The sequence below is a fragment of the Sinocyclocheilus grahami genome, unplaced genomic scaffold (genome assembly GCF_001515645.1).
Source record: "Sinocyclocheilus grahami isolate Dianchi unplaced genomic scaffold, SAMN03320097.WGS_v1.1 scaffold13.1, whole genome shotgun sequence".
Lineage (NCBI taxonomy): Eukaryota > Metazoa > Chordata > Actinopteri > Cypriniformes > Cyprinidae > Sinocyclocheilus > Sinocyclocheilus grahami.
Window position 1 is genome coordinate 396,866 of NW_015505192.1, and position 13,527 is coordinate 410,392.

At 37.2% G+C, this 13,527-nt stretch overlaps 1 protein-coding gene across 1 annotated transcript in view; it reads right to left on the minus strand.

Annotated features, from left to right (window-relative positions):
• Positions 1 to 13,527, minus strand: part of LOC107599342 (integrin alpha-5-like) — a 65,162-nt gene that overhangs the window by 36,321 nt on the left and 15,314 nt on the right. The window contains exons 2-12 of the mRNA XM_016290908.1: positions 12,797 to 12,927; positions 5,857 to 5,957; positions 5,277 to 5,400; positions 5,136 to 5,197; positions 4,999 to 5,044; positions 4,007 to 4,135; positions 3,868 to 3,912; positions 3,439 to 3,482; positions 3,169 to 3,222; positions 2,428 to 2,480; positions 2,097 to 2,342 (exon numbers count right to left, since the gene is read on the minus strand). Of these exons, the coding sequence (XP_016146394.1) occupies positions 2,097 to 2,342; positions 2,428 to 2,480; positions 3,169 to 3,222; positions 3,439 to 3,482; positions 3,868 to 3,912; positions 4,007 to 4,135; positions 4,999 to 5,044; positions 5,136 to 5,197; positions 5,277 to 5,400; positions 5,857 to 5,957; positions 12,797 to 12,927 (1,035 nt within the window). The remainder of the gene's footprint in view (positions 1 to 2,096; positions 2,343 to 2,427; positions 2,481 to 3,168; positions 3,223 to 3,438; positions 3,483 to 3,867; positions 3,913 to 4,006; positions 4,136 to 4,998; positions 5,045 to 5,135; positions 5,198 to 5,276; positions 5,401 to 5,856; positions 5,958 to 12,796; positions 12,928 to 13,527) is intronic.

The window sequence follows — 13,527 nt, forward strand, 5'->3', positions numbered from 1 at the left end:
AAAAAAGTTGGGACAGGTAGCAATAAGAGGCCGGAAAAGTTAAATGTACATATAAGGAACAGCTGGAGGACCAATTTGCAACTTATTAGGTCAATTGGCAACATGATTGGGTATAAAAAGAGCCTCTCAGAGTGGCAGTGTCTCTCAGAAGTCAAGATGGGCAGAGGATCACCAATTCCCCCAATGCTGCGGCGAAAAATAGTGGAGCAATATCAGAAAGGAGTTTCTCAGAGAAAAATTGCAAAGAGTTTGAAGTTATCATCATCTACAGTGCATAATATCATCCAAAGATTCAGAGAATCTGGAACAACCTCTGTGCGTAAGGGTCAAGGCCGGAAAACCATACTGGATGCCCGTAATCTTCGGGCCCTTAGACGGCACTGCATCACATACAGGAATGCTACTGTAATGGAAATCACAACATGGGCTCAGGAATACTTCCAGAAAACATTGTCGGTGAACTCAATCCACCGTGCCATTCGCCGTTGCCGGCTAAAACTCTATAGGTCAAAAAAGAAGCCATATCTAAACATGATCCAGAAGCGCAGGCGTTTTCTCTGGGCCAAGGCTCATTTAAAATGGACTGTGGCAAAGTGGAAAACTGTTCTGTGGTCAGACGAATCAAAATTTGAAGTTCGTTTTGGAAAACTGGGACGCCATGTCATCCGGACTAAAGAGGACAAGGACAACCCAAGTTGTTATCAGCGCTCAGTTCAGAAGCCTGCATCTCTGATGGTATGGGGTTGCATGAGTGCATGTGGCATGGGCAGCTTACACATCTGGAAAGGCACCATCAATGCTGAAAGGTATATCCAAGTTCTAGAACAACATATGCTCCCATCCAGACGTCGTCTCTTTCAGGGAAGACCTTGCATTTTCCAACATGACAATGCCAGACCACATACTGCATCAATTACAACATCATGGCTGCGTAGAAGGATCCGGGTACTGAAATGGCCAGCCTGCAGTCCAGATCTTTCACCCATAGAAAACATTTGGCACATCATAAAGAGGAAGATGCGACAAAGAAGACCTAAGACAGTTGAGCATCTTTTATCATTTGCCACTGATGATTCAAACGCGAGTTTTTGGCAGTGTGGAGTAGCACTTGTTTGTCATTTCTCTGATCACAAATGCAGACAGGGTTTTATGTTTACGTGGCACGATGCAATGCAACGCATCGCGTAAAAAGACAGTATAAGTCATTATAATCAGTAATTATGTCCCCACTGGATGCAACAAATGTCTCGTTTGTAATGGGTTTTAATGTTTTTGTTTTGTCGCTCTGGCCAGACACGCCATCACAGTATGGTGAGAGGCGTAACATTTCCGTCACACGCTTGAGGTATTCGGCCAATCACAACGCACTGGATAGCTGGCCAATCACAGCACACCTCGCTATTTCAGACCGATGAGCTTTGTAAAAATCGACGCATTTCAAAAAGGCGGGGCATATAGGAGAATCAATAATGTACAGTATGTGGAAAATAATGTTTTTTTTTTTACTTTAAACCGCATAAACATTTCATTACACCAAATAAATGTTCTTTTTAGCAGCATCATATGACCACTTTAAGTTTAGAAATTTTGTTGTATGCATTTGTAATTTTTATTTAATCTCTTTATTTTTAAAATGTGTATAGGTAGTATTTATAAAGTTTCAGCTTTTAGTTTTGGATCTATTTTTAGTTGTTTTAATACTACAATTGATTGCTTCTGTTGTCCTCATTTGTAAGTCGCTTTGGATAAAAGCGTCTAATAAATGACTAAAAAAATAATTATATCTATATATCTATATATATATATACATATATACATATATATACACATATATACATATATACATATACATATACACACACACACACACACACAGTATAAATATAAAAAATAAATAAAAAACTGATTCAAAATATTAGTAAAAACAGTTTCGCAATGATACCAAAATAACACTGGCGTTAGACAACAGTAAAGGTAAAAGAAAAAATAAGGGAAATTAACATGCACAATTAAATAAAGCCCGATATCTATCAAACAACCAAAACCAATAAAAAAAATCCAATATCAGCTGATAACTAATACAATTGTCTGAAGACTGACAGATAAGTGCAAAAATCTGGGCAGATCTCTCACCGTTGTAACCATCTTGGTTGAGGTCTCCGAGAGGGGTAATGGAGCTGCCAAACCGGCCGAACATCTGCGTGCCGGTTAGGTGAGGTAGCTGAGGTGTGAGATCCAGAGGTCCATTCTGCATGTACACGTAGACCCGACCCAACTCTTCCAACCTCCCATCAGAGTCACGAACCATGAACATGGGAGCCCCAACTAGCAGGTCCGTCATCCTGGAGGTGGTATGAACCACAAACTTAAACACTGAACAAATTCTTGTGGTACATTCTTGTCTAAACCCTGGTTATGGTTACCTACCCATCACTGTTTATGTCAGTAGCAGCCACCGCATAGCCATAGTAGGAACCCATCTGAAAAATTTAGGAAAATTAAAAACTGTAACGGATCTGAAATCACGTGTAGATACAAGCTTCTCAGTTTTACACTGTACATACAAACAACATGCATAATCTTATGAATGTCACATGGACAGTAACTTTACGCCTGAAGGCACTCGTTGACATTTACACTGTTTGGTTATGGTTTGAGTGCATGAAAAGAGCTCTTTGATGATTCAGATGTGGCTCGCTCTCTAGCCCCCTGAGGTGGGCGCACACAAATTATTTTTGATTGTATTTACTCAGCTGAGGCAATCAGAGCAGTAAAAGGCCTCCAACAATTTCCACTGTGACGCTCGTTTAGGAAAATTGCCCGCAAGCTCTTGCCTCACATAATCTGTCGGTTACTGCTAACCACAGAGCACTCCAACTTGGTTTAAAGAGACTTGTAAAGGAAATTATTTTTGCTTATGTCATCAGTGTGCAAGGGTTTGAAGAATATCAGGGTAATATCAGTAGTAAGAATGACATAACTTCTGTTAAAATGTCACGTCCTAAAATAGCTGCAGCAAAATATATTATTACACCACAAAAGCCAATAGAACAACTTAGAAACAAGACTTGAAAATATGATTAGTGCATGGCCAAACAAAACTTTAGGATGTTCTAGGAGGTTGCCAATGTGTTGTACTTGCAATAAAATGAATAGCATCAAGCTTACCTGCTCACCAGTTAAGGTCTTCAGCGTATCCAGAGAACCATTGAGAATGGAAACCTGATAAAAAGACAACAGACTAGAGTTTTCATTCCATCAAGTACCATCATAAAAATCTCTGCTTGACTACCAATTCCAAACTAAAAGTCATACTATAGTGGATGTTTAATGGATTTGGTCACATTTAATCCACTGAAAATCTGACTCAACCCGCATCTTGAGTGAAAAGACCTCTGGCTAAATGTGACAGTTTATAGTCTGACTGCTTTCTCTCACCTGTCCATGCAGTCTGACTCCCCTGGGAACTCCAGTCACAAAGTCTGAAAGGAGGCGAGGCAAAAAAAGAGAGGAAAAAGAGAAAGTTTTAGAAGTGGAAACATGGAAATGTGTGAGTTCCTCAAGATCTCTGAGAATTCTGGCGATCAGAGCCACTCCAAGAGCTCCATTTTCAAATTTGTTTAGGTGTAAGGGATTCATAAAGAGGGTATAATCATAACACTTCCATTGAAAGGTTCTACAAACAGCGCATGGATTTAATACATCCGTTTATGGCAATTCCAACAGCAGATGATTCACCGTCACAGTCATTCTATCTCTGTTTTTAATGAGTATAATGAAAATGACATCAAAATAATCTAGTCAAACTGTAACCTAAACAAGCACTATAAATGTTAAGGTTTTATATTTTGGGGTCACAACACTCACCTTCATCATCATCACCACTGAACTCGCCCACAGCCACTGAGTAACCTGTTAAACGTATGAAAACCATGGGTGGTGACCAACAGGAAAAAAAAATTAAGTTTTCAACTCGACAGCTAATAAGGGGGATGGAAAGACATACCCATGTAGTTGTCATCAAATGTGATCTCTTTTTTCTGTTTGGTCTGAATCTGGCCCTTCACTGATGTCAAGAAGAATCCTGGGTAATAGGCCTTGACTATTTCTTGTTTAACCGCAGTGATTACTTGGCCTAGAGATGGTAAGGAGAAAATTACCTTTTAATTGCATTTGAACTAAATGTCACTGTTGATGCAAATATCCACATTTGGAAATCTAGAAATCTTAGAAATCTTTGGAAATCTAGGTCAAGTGACGAAACATCTATGTTTATGAAAGGTACACACACACAACTGTTCAAAAGTATGTAAGATTTTTTTGAAAGTGGTCAACTGTCTTATTCTCATCAAGATCTTATTCTCATCAAGGCTACATTTACACAAATACCATAAAAAAACAGCAATATTAGGAAATACTAATCAAAATTTAAAATAATTTTCTGTTTTAATTAGGGCTGCACGATAAATCGTATGCGATATTTAACGCGCATCTTATCAGTAAAGCTGGTTCTGTAATCACCATTTTTTCTTTCTGACAAGATGCACGTTAAATATCGCATGCGATTTATCGTGCAGTCCTAGTTTTAATATATTTTAAAATGTCTTTTATTCCCATGTAGGCAAAGCTGAATTTTCAGCAAACATACTTCAGTCTTTAGTACCACACAATCCTTCAGAAATCATTATATTCTTATTATTGTCAATGTTGAAAACAGTTGTGCTACTTAATATTTTTGTGGAAACCATGATGCATTTTTTTTTTCCAGGATTCTTTGGTGAATAAGTTTAAAAGAACAACATATATATACACAGTCTTTAATAGAAATTATGTTTTGTAACATTACATACGGTATGCCTCTCACTTTTGATCAATTTAATGCATCGTTGCGGAATAAAAGAATTATTTTTTTTTTTTTTACTTTTTAACAGTAATGAGCTCTTAAAGACTCTATTCTACTCCATTCTAAAACTAGTGTTTTTATTTTGAAAGCCAAACCTTGCCAGAAGTAACTGCCAGGTCCTCCAAGCACCACCTTTCCTTCCTGTAACATAGCAACAGTATCTAGGTGAGATCAGAAGGAAACAGCAGATAAGCAAAGCGTTGTGTTCTAGTCAGTTCCAGTATCATCTCACCTGTGTAAAATCAGCACTGAATCCACCTTGACAGTAGCCTTGTCCTTTTCTTTCATGGAATTCTGCAATGGACGGTAAGTTATGCTACTGTGACTTTAAAACAACTCAAATTAAACAAATCATCAGTGACTGCAAGCCTACCCGTGCGGCACGGAGCATATTCCACAAACTTGGTGAAGTTTTTGACGGACAGAAAACATGAACCAGTAGTATCAGCATGAGGTGTGTCCTCCTTGGCTCTCCATGAGTAGAGGGGGGCGCAAGCCTATGCAAAGGATAATGCAAGAGGTTAAAGGTCACCTCCATGCTAGCTGAGTACAAAGAAGACCCTGATGATAAAGCAACCATGATGATAAATTCAAGTCACAGTTTGATAATCCACAAGGGACATCACCTAGACTTTTGATATTACAGATCAAGCATTATCCACAAGCCAAAGGAGTCATAAAGTTTAAATTGAGAAGGAATACAAAGGAATGAATGAATGAATAGACAAATAAAACAAATGAATAGAGCTGGATCTGATCGGATTCATAATTTGAGACATACACAGATAATTTAAGAACATGAACTTAGAATTGAGTCACCAACCACACTTTGTGTCCAACCACAAATGTTCAAGAGGATATAATGGTTTGTCATGATTTGAAGGAGGGTTTATGTCTGATTATTGTACTGACTATTATCCACACAGCCTAAAATAGGAGTAAGAAGATCTTACCAGCACACTATCTTCATGCACTCGTACGGTTGCTCCAAACCACTGATGGGATTTGAACTCTCCCTGATGCACTGTATAATTCAGGGTCACATTTAGATCGCCTATAAAAAATAAATAAATAAAACAAATAAATAAAAATGTAAACATCATTGTGATAGAATGTAAAGCCTAAAAAATAAAATAATGATAGATAGATAGATAGATAGATAGATAGATAGATAGATAGATAGATAGATAGATAGATAGATAGGATAATGTTTTATCAACTTATAAACATCTCCTTTGAAACATTTTTCAAAGTCGTGTGGACAGGGTAAAAAAAATTAATAATAAATATCAGTGCATTTCACAACCAAAATCACATCATGCCCAACATTACTTCTGAGTGAATATTCTGTTGCACTCAGAAATGTCACATCACATTAGTCAAATGTTATTTTAAGCACATTTAGACCCCTAATAAAATGAAAAGACTAAGGTGGAAAAAAAGAACAGACTGTACAACGCAGGCTCAGGTGTCCACTGAGGTTAAAGATCATATCATGAAGTGCCGGCACAAGAAGGGGAAAAACAGATGGTCACATATGGGCTGAAACTGGATTCATAATCAAAACAAAGGACAACATGCTGGTCAATGAGAGAGGCTGGGAATCAACAAATAGACCACCAGACCAAAACCATCAGAGATCAGGTTCAACTGCCAGAGAAGTCACTAGGCCAGAAAATTCAAAATTAATCGAAAGTCTCCAAAACGCTCTGTCCCCCTTTCTGACTGCCAAACTGAACTTTGCCACAGACATTTCTCAAGTTGAACCATAATTACAAGCATGATGCAACAGGGTTCTGTGGTGTGATGGAGGGGAAGGGGGACAGAGAGACTGAGGAAGAGGAGAAATGTGTGAAAGGTAAAACTGGCGGTAACAATTCTCAGCTGGCTCTAAGAGGGCCTGGTCTCATTCGGAATGAAGAAACTGTGCCAGGGAGCCTCATCCAAACAAAACAGGAGCTCAAGTTATATGGGTTAATATTACAAAAACTGTCAAGAAATGTCTGGATCATACTGTAGCCCCAAATCAAAAGAAGAATAGGAAATATATATTTTGCATAAAGAAAACCAAGTCTACAATTAAATCAGCCAAAGATTCTCTATGGGGTTCAGGTCTCGTGAGTTTGCTGGCCAGTCAAGAACACCAACACCATGGTCATTTAACCAACTTTTGGTGCTTTTGGCAGTGTGGGCAGGTGCCAAATCCTGCTGGAAAATGAAATCAGCATCTTCAAAAAGCTGGTCAGCAGAAGGAAGCATTAAGTGCTCCAAAATTTCTTGGTAAACGGGTGCAGTGACTTTGGTTTTAAAAAAAAAACACCAGCAGATGACATTGCACCCCAAATCATCACAGACTGTGGAAACTTAACACTGGACTTCAAGCAACTTGGGCTATGAGCTTCTCCACCCTTCCTCCAGACTCTAGGACCTTGGTTTCCAAATGAAATACAAAACGTGCTCTCATCTGAAAAGAGGACTTTGGACCACTGGGCAACAGTCCAGTTCTTCTTAAAAAAAATAACTCTTAATAGCCCTACTGTGTGTTAGAAAAACTAAAAAGCAATTTATTTCATTTGTAGGCCTATCGTTATTTTTTATTTGTGCTATCATTAGTAATTTCTTAATTTGTTCTTATTTTATTATTAACTGCTTAGCCTCCTTGTAATTCAAAGTTTTAAATCAAGCTCTCTCGTGTTACTGCAACAAAGTTACCAACTGTAAAATCAAAAATACACTGAGCAAAACTTTAATTACCATTATAACTAGCTATCTCACAATGTTTGCATATGAATAAAAGCCTACATTAAAATCGGTCATATAAATAGTTTTTTTTTTCATTAGAAATTAGCCTACTGATAGACAATTTTTTTTTTATAATATTAAAAATATCTGTATGACAGTATATTCTGCAGTTCTTCCGAATATCTATACTTTTCAAAGTATCATATCGAAGTTAGAAATTCAAATAGTGAGAATTAATTTTGTAGGGTGCCACAAATTTGTTAAAATTTCCCAAAGGGTGCCGCGACTAAAAAAAAAGGTTGGGAAACACTGGCCTAGTGAATCAAACTGAGAGACTATTTTGAAGGCTCAGGAAACCTTTGCAGGTGTTTTGAGTTGATTAGCTGATTGGCATGTCACCATATTCTAATTTGTTGAGATAGTGAATTGGTGGATTTTTGTTAAATGTGAGCCAAAATCATCACAATTAAAAGAACCAAAGACAAACTACTTCAGTAATTGTATGCATAAATGTGCATAATTGTCATAATATAATACATAATTATGGACATAATACATAATAGTCATAACACAAAAAAAAAAATAGCGGTCTTGAAATAGGCCATGTAAAATCTTTATGCAACATTTTCGATTTTAGGGTGAAATATAACCCTAACATTTCTTTGTGTGATTCACCCAATTGGTAAGACCCTTTTCTACTGTCTAAAAAGACTGTCTCATTCTGAATGAGGAAACGGGAACCTTCATCCAAGCAAAACAGGAGTTCAAGCTATCTGTCAGATACACTCCTACTGATACAAACACACACTCTCTCTTGCTCTCCGTCTTCAGCTCACAGCACCCTTCACCTTCCTCTTCCCTTTCTGAAAGTCTGTCATCCTTTTCTAGGAATTCCACTTCATTATTTTCTCTGTTTAAGTCACCATCTCCCACTCATTCCTTTACTATCTTGTGTGGTTTCTTTATCTCCCTCTACTTGTCATCTCTGTATACTTGTCCTATTCTTTTCCAAACCACCCCTTAACACAGACAGACACACACGCCTCCTTTTCCCCAGACGTCTTTTGTTTCCTTCTCTCAAGGATGTTTGGTACCCCAGTAGGAAAGCAGTGGGGATTAGAGCCCTCTAATAACATTAGAGGATATATGCCTTATGGTCTCCTCCAGGGTGCTGGTTTTCTCTTTCTTTTCCTCTCTGTCTTTCCCTCGCTCGCTCGCCAAAGTAAAGAGGCCTAAAGAGTCACGCAGGAAAACCAGCAGCCCTGGATTGGAGAAAACTCAATTGAAGTGTGTTTAAGACACGGTAAATGGAAGACGTCGGCTAAAGTAAAACTAGTACACGGTCGGGGGGACAGTTTGTGGGAGGAGAATCAGTCAACGTCGATGGAGGTGGGTCGTTAAAACTAACAATTATCTACAGTTAGGGGAGAGCTACCCAAAACTGGATGAGATTTCCCTTTGTGTCAGAACAACAGTCGTGATTGTTTAAGACTCTGATGCAAGATACGGTTGAGTTACAACTGTTGGAGATTGAATCTGTGCATTTATTTACACATTTAACACACAAAAATGGCAAGCTCTAATCTGAATGGATGGCTTAACACAACTCCAGTAGTTTTATTATCTTTAACAGAAACAAAACTGAAAACATTAGTTTAAGTGGTGAGGTCTTTATTTGAAATATTTGCTGACAAAATTTCAAATGTAAATAGAGCGTAATAATTATTCACTTTCTCCATAGACAAACTTTTAATGATAACAAATCTAGAAAGACCTAACATGAGCTCTTAATGATAATGATTAATCAAATAAAATCAATAAAATAAAACAGAAATAAAAAAAGTACAAAATAAATAAAATAGTCAAATGAAAATATTTTCATTAACTCAAAAACTAACCTAACTGAAATAAAACTGAAGCTACACAAATAAATTATGACTAATTAACTAACTAAAATTAATTATAAAAGGCCACAAATTAATTTTAATTGATATAAATGCTACATTATAAAACTTTAAACAACCTGCCTGCATGAAACAAAATGCCACTACAAAAAAAAAGAAAAAACCTAGACTGTGCGGAGAAATGTAACACTTGACTTTTATATTGTATATAAAATAAAGTATTTAATATAACTACATTAATGTAATATATGGCTGATATAACCATTTAATAAAACTTTTATATAAAATAAAAACAAAAACGCAAATTGAAAATACAATCTACAAATAAATTGTAAAAATCTGGGTGCACAGTTTTTTTATCAGTCCAACTGGAAACGGAGAAAGTTCCCAGGCAGCAATGAGCACTTTTATGGAAGAATAAGTCACTGGATTTGGGTCATGGTTCATGGAAGATTCAACTGAAACTCTGAAAGATATTCAAGAGTTTTATTTGTTGCAAACAAATTACAGATTCCACTTTGCTCAAGGTTAAATCCAACAACATCATATAAAAAGGAGTACTTGGTTTAATCAAATGTCTAAGTGTTCTTGGCCGGAGTAAGCTGTAATGTGGACCAGAACCTTAGTCTGGTAACGTGAGACTAATGCTGATGTCACCTACAGGATTTAAGAGGCACTATTCAAACAATTAATGCACCTTAACAGACACCTCTGCTGTGATGTACAGCCATTTTAATCAAAATTCTCTCTATTGCTAATCCTAAGAGTGCTCTCAGTTTCTGGAGTCAGGCCAAGACGACCTGGCCGACAATCTCATGGGACGGTGGAGGTGAGGAGGTCACACACACACACCTCTCTCTTTCAGTGATGAGAGAAGAGACCCATTAGGGGAGTATCTTGATCTGTGTGAGAGAAAGGGAGGGGTAGCGGAAGACACGAGCCACAATGGCTAAATTCAGTCATCACATCAAGCGTCCCCGGGGAGACACCGGGAGACAGGGAAATGAGAATAGACAAGAGTCAACGCTCGCTCTCCTCTGATTCCCGCCCACTCTCATCATTCTCGGTTATTTTCTTATCAGAGAGGAAGAGGAAAGAGGTCAGATCTGAAGACACGATTAGCTAATGCTCAATGAGAAATGTTAGGCAGGAGGAAGTACTATAAGTGACCCTCTTGCGGCCCACTTAGGAGAACCAATGGTGCACCAGTGGCCACAGGGTCAAGTCCAGATTTAAGTGGTGAGGTCTTCATTTGAAATATTTGCTGTGGCTCAATGTAAAATGGAAATGGAGGCAACGTAAGACTGAGCTGCAATGCTATATGCATAATTCATATTTTTAGAGAAACTGATTTTTAATGATAACATAATACATGAAATAATATGAACATATACATACGCATATATATATATAATCTAAAATCTACTGTATAATGTCATGCTCCGTTTCAGGTCATCTCCTGACTTCTTAGAAAGACCTAACATGAGGTCTAAAACAACGATATATGCTTTCAAATGAAAAAATAAATAAAAAATAAAAAATTTAAATTCAAATATTATTAAAATGTAAAATACAATAATAATAATAATAATAATAATTTAAAAAATACTTGCAAAATTACGGGTGCTACAAAGAGGGTTATTGCCATGCACTATATCAGGATATCTCCTGATTTCTGAGACTGGAAAGACCTATTATGAGCTCTTAAACAATGATACGGGCTTTTTAAAAAAAAATAATAATAATAATAAAAATAATAATAAATAAAATAAATAAAAATACTTCAAGAACCAACTGTGCTAAAAAGGTGGTTAATATCATGCCTCTATTTTTGGTTATGTCCTGAACTGCTGACATTAAATGAAATTGAAGTAAAAGCCAAAAAACCACTTGTCAAAATATTAACCAATTTGGATCTGTCAGGATGTATTGACATCTAATTGAATGATCATTGGATAAGCATTAACCTCTGAGGTTAAACCAGCCTCTGTAATGCATCACACATCACGGGGTATTAGCTTAATTCAATTATGATCTTCTGCTTGACTATTGAGTTAAACCAAAATAACATTATGTTTCAATTGAAGTCAAACGTAATAAAAAGAAGAGCATGACATTTACATGACTCATAAGGACACAATATGGCTAAAAATGCCCTACGTAGCTACATCTGCTACCTGGCTGTTTTCTAGAACATGCAGCTGTGCGTCATGAGAAAAATAGATCTTTGTGACAGTTTTGTTGGAATATATCTCCCTGTGTTTGAGTAATAGACAGTAAATTACATCTTGGCTTTTCAGAGGAGACTTTGATTCCGCAGGAAGGAAGCCAAAAGTCTCTCATTGAGACTGTGAACACTTCATTGTCCCCTGACATGTGTTCTACATACTCAGCAACTTGGAACGGTTCTTAAGACTCCATCTGCTTCAAGAAAAGAGACAATACACAGTTGATAGAGCATACATTGCAGTCTCTACTTATTCTTTTTTTTCTGGCTGTAGTGCACAGAAATCTGAATCCTAATGAAATGCATTTTTTATGTTTTACATCACCACCACAAAATAAATTATTCTGGTATGGCGAGTAGATCAACGACCAACAATGCTAGCAATGTTAACATGCAGGCACTAACAAGACAGCCACAAAGCTACACAGTCTCTGTTCATATCAAGATTGAATATCTGTTGGGAACACCACTTGTGACAGCATTCCAGATTAGTTTTGCATCAGAATCAGACTTCCAGAAAGAAACTACATAAAACCATCTCTATCTACCCATTTCAGCCATTGTTTAGCAGTTGCTAGCTATCATGTTCTGCCTTCCTGATTGAGAAACACAAAATTTAAGAAAATCAGAGCCTGCATGTACATGAGGAAGTCTGCTTGAGCACTTGTCTGCCTTCGCTCCGTCTAAATCCCATCTTCCATCACCCTCTCAGAGCAAAATCTACACAATGAAAGGGAAAAGGCTGTGCAACGAAAAGGTGCTAGCTTTGAAGGCGGCACATAATGGAAGGAGCAGATTTCCATCAATACTAGGATTGTTTTGGGGAGGAAGTAGAAACTGAAGTCAAAATACTGGATCCAATTTAAGTGATAATACACAATTAGCAGTGTACATTCTTATCCACTTAATTTGTATATAGACAAACCAAAAACTAAATAAAAAGTGACAAAAGCACACAACAAATTCAATCAAGTATAATCTTTTTGTGACCACCCCCATCAACTGGTCAGTGAGACTTACCCTGTCTATCAAACTCTATGCTGCTGCATTGTGATTGGCTGAGGCTCCATGGACAGTAGAAGACTGATCCTCCTTCTCTGATGTTGGGCTGGCTGGTGTTGGCTTTGGGTGCTCCAACTATAATACTCACACTGTTCAAACAAAAAAAAAAAGATGAAGGAAGCTGTTAGCATACTAATAAGACAATGAGGAATATTTATAAGAGAGCAGGACAAGTACAACAGTGTTCCGATTCACAAAAAGTCTACTGGAAGCTTTGTTAAAGAGTTTGGATTTGAACATCAGAGCTGCAAAGCAACATCTATCCTTCTATGTTGAAGACGACAGATGAGAAAACAGTGTTGGGAAGACGTTTTGAAACAGTTGCATGTTGAGTTACAATCAAAATGAGATTTAAACTGAAGCAAACAAAACATTGAAAACATTTTGTTATGCTACATTGTTACGCTTACTGGAAAGCTATACACTACTAAATAAAGGTAGTTACATTAGTAGAATTGTTACTTTTAGTTTCAATTTCCTAGAATTCAAAAGCTTGATATTAGCCTTATTTTGAATTTTATTACGATTTAAATATAATAAAGACCAGCAGACAACGTATGATCTTTGAGGAAATGGACTGTCTCATAATCAACCATACAGAGCTGAATTATGTAACAGTGTGGCCATGTGCAACGGTTAGTAACTTGGTTGGCAACATGTGACCGCCAACACACAACCACACACACACA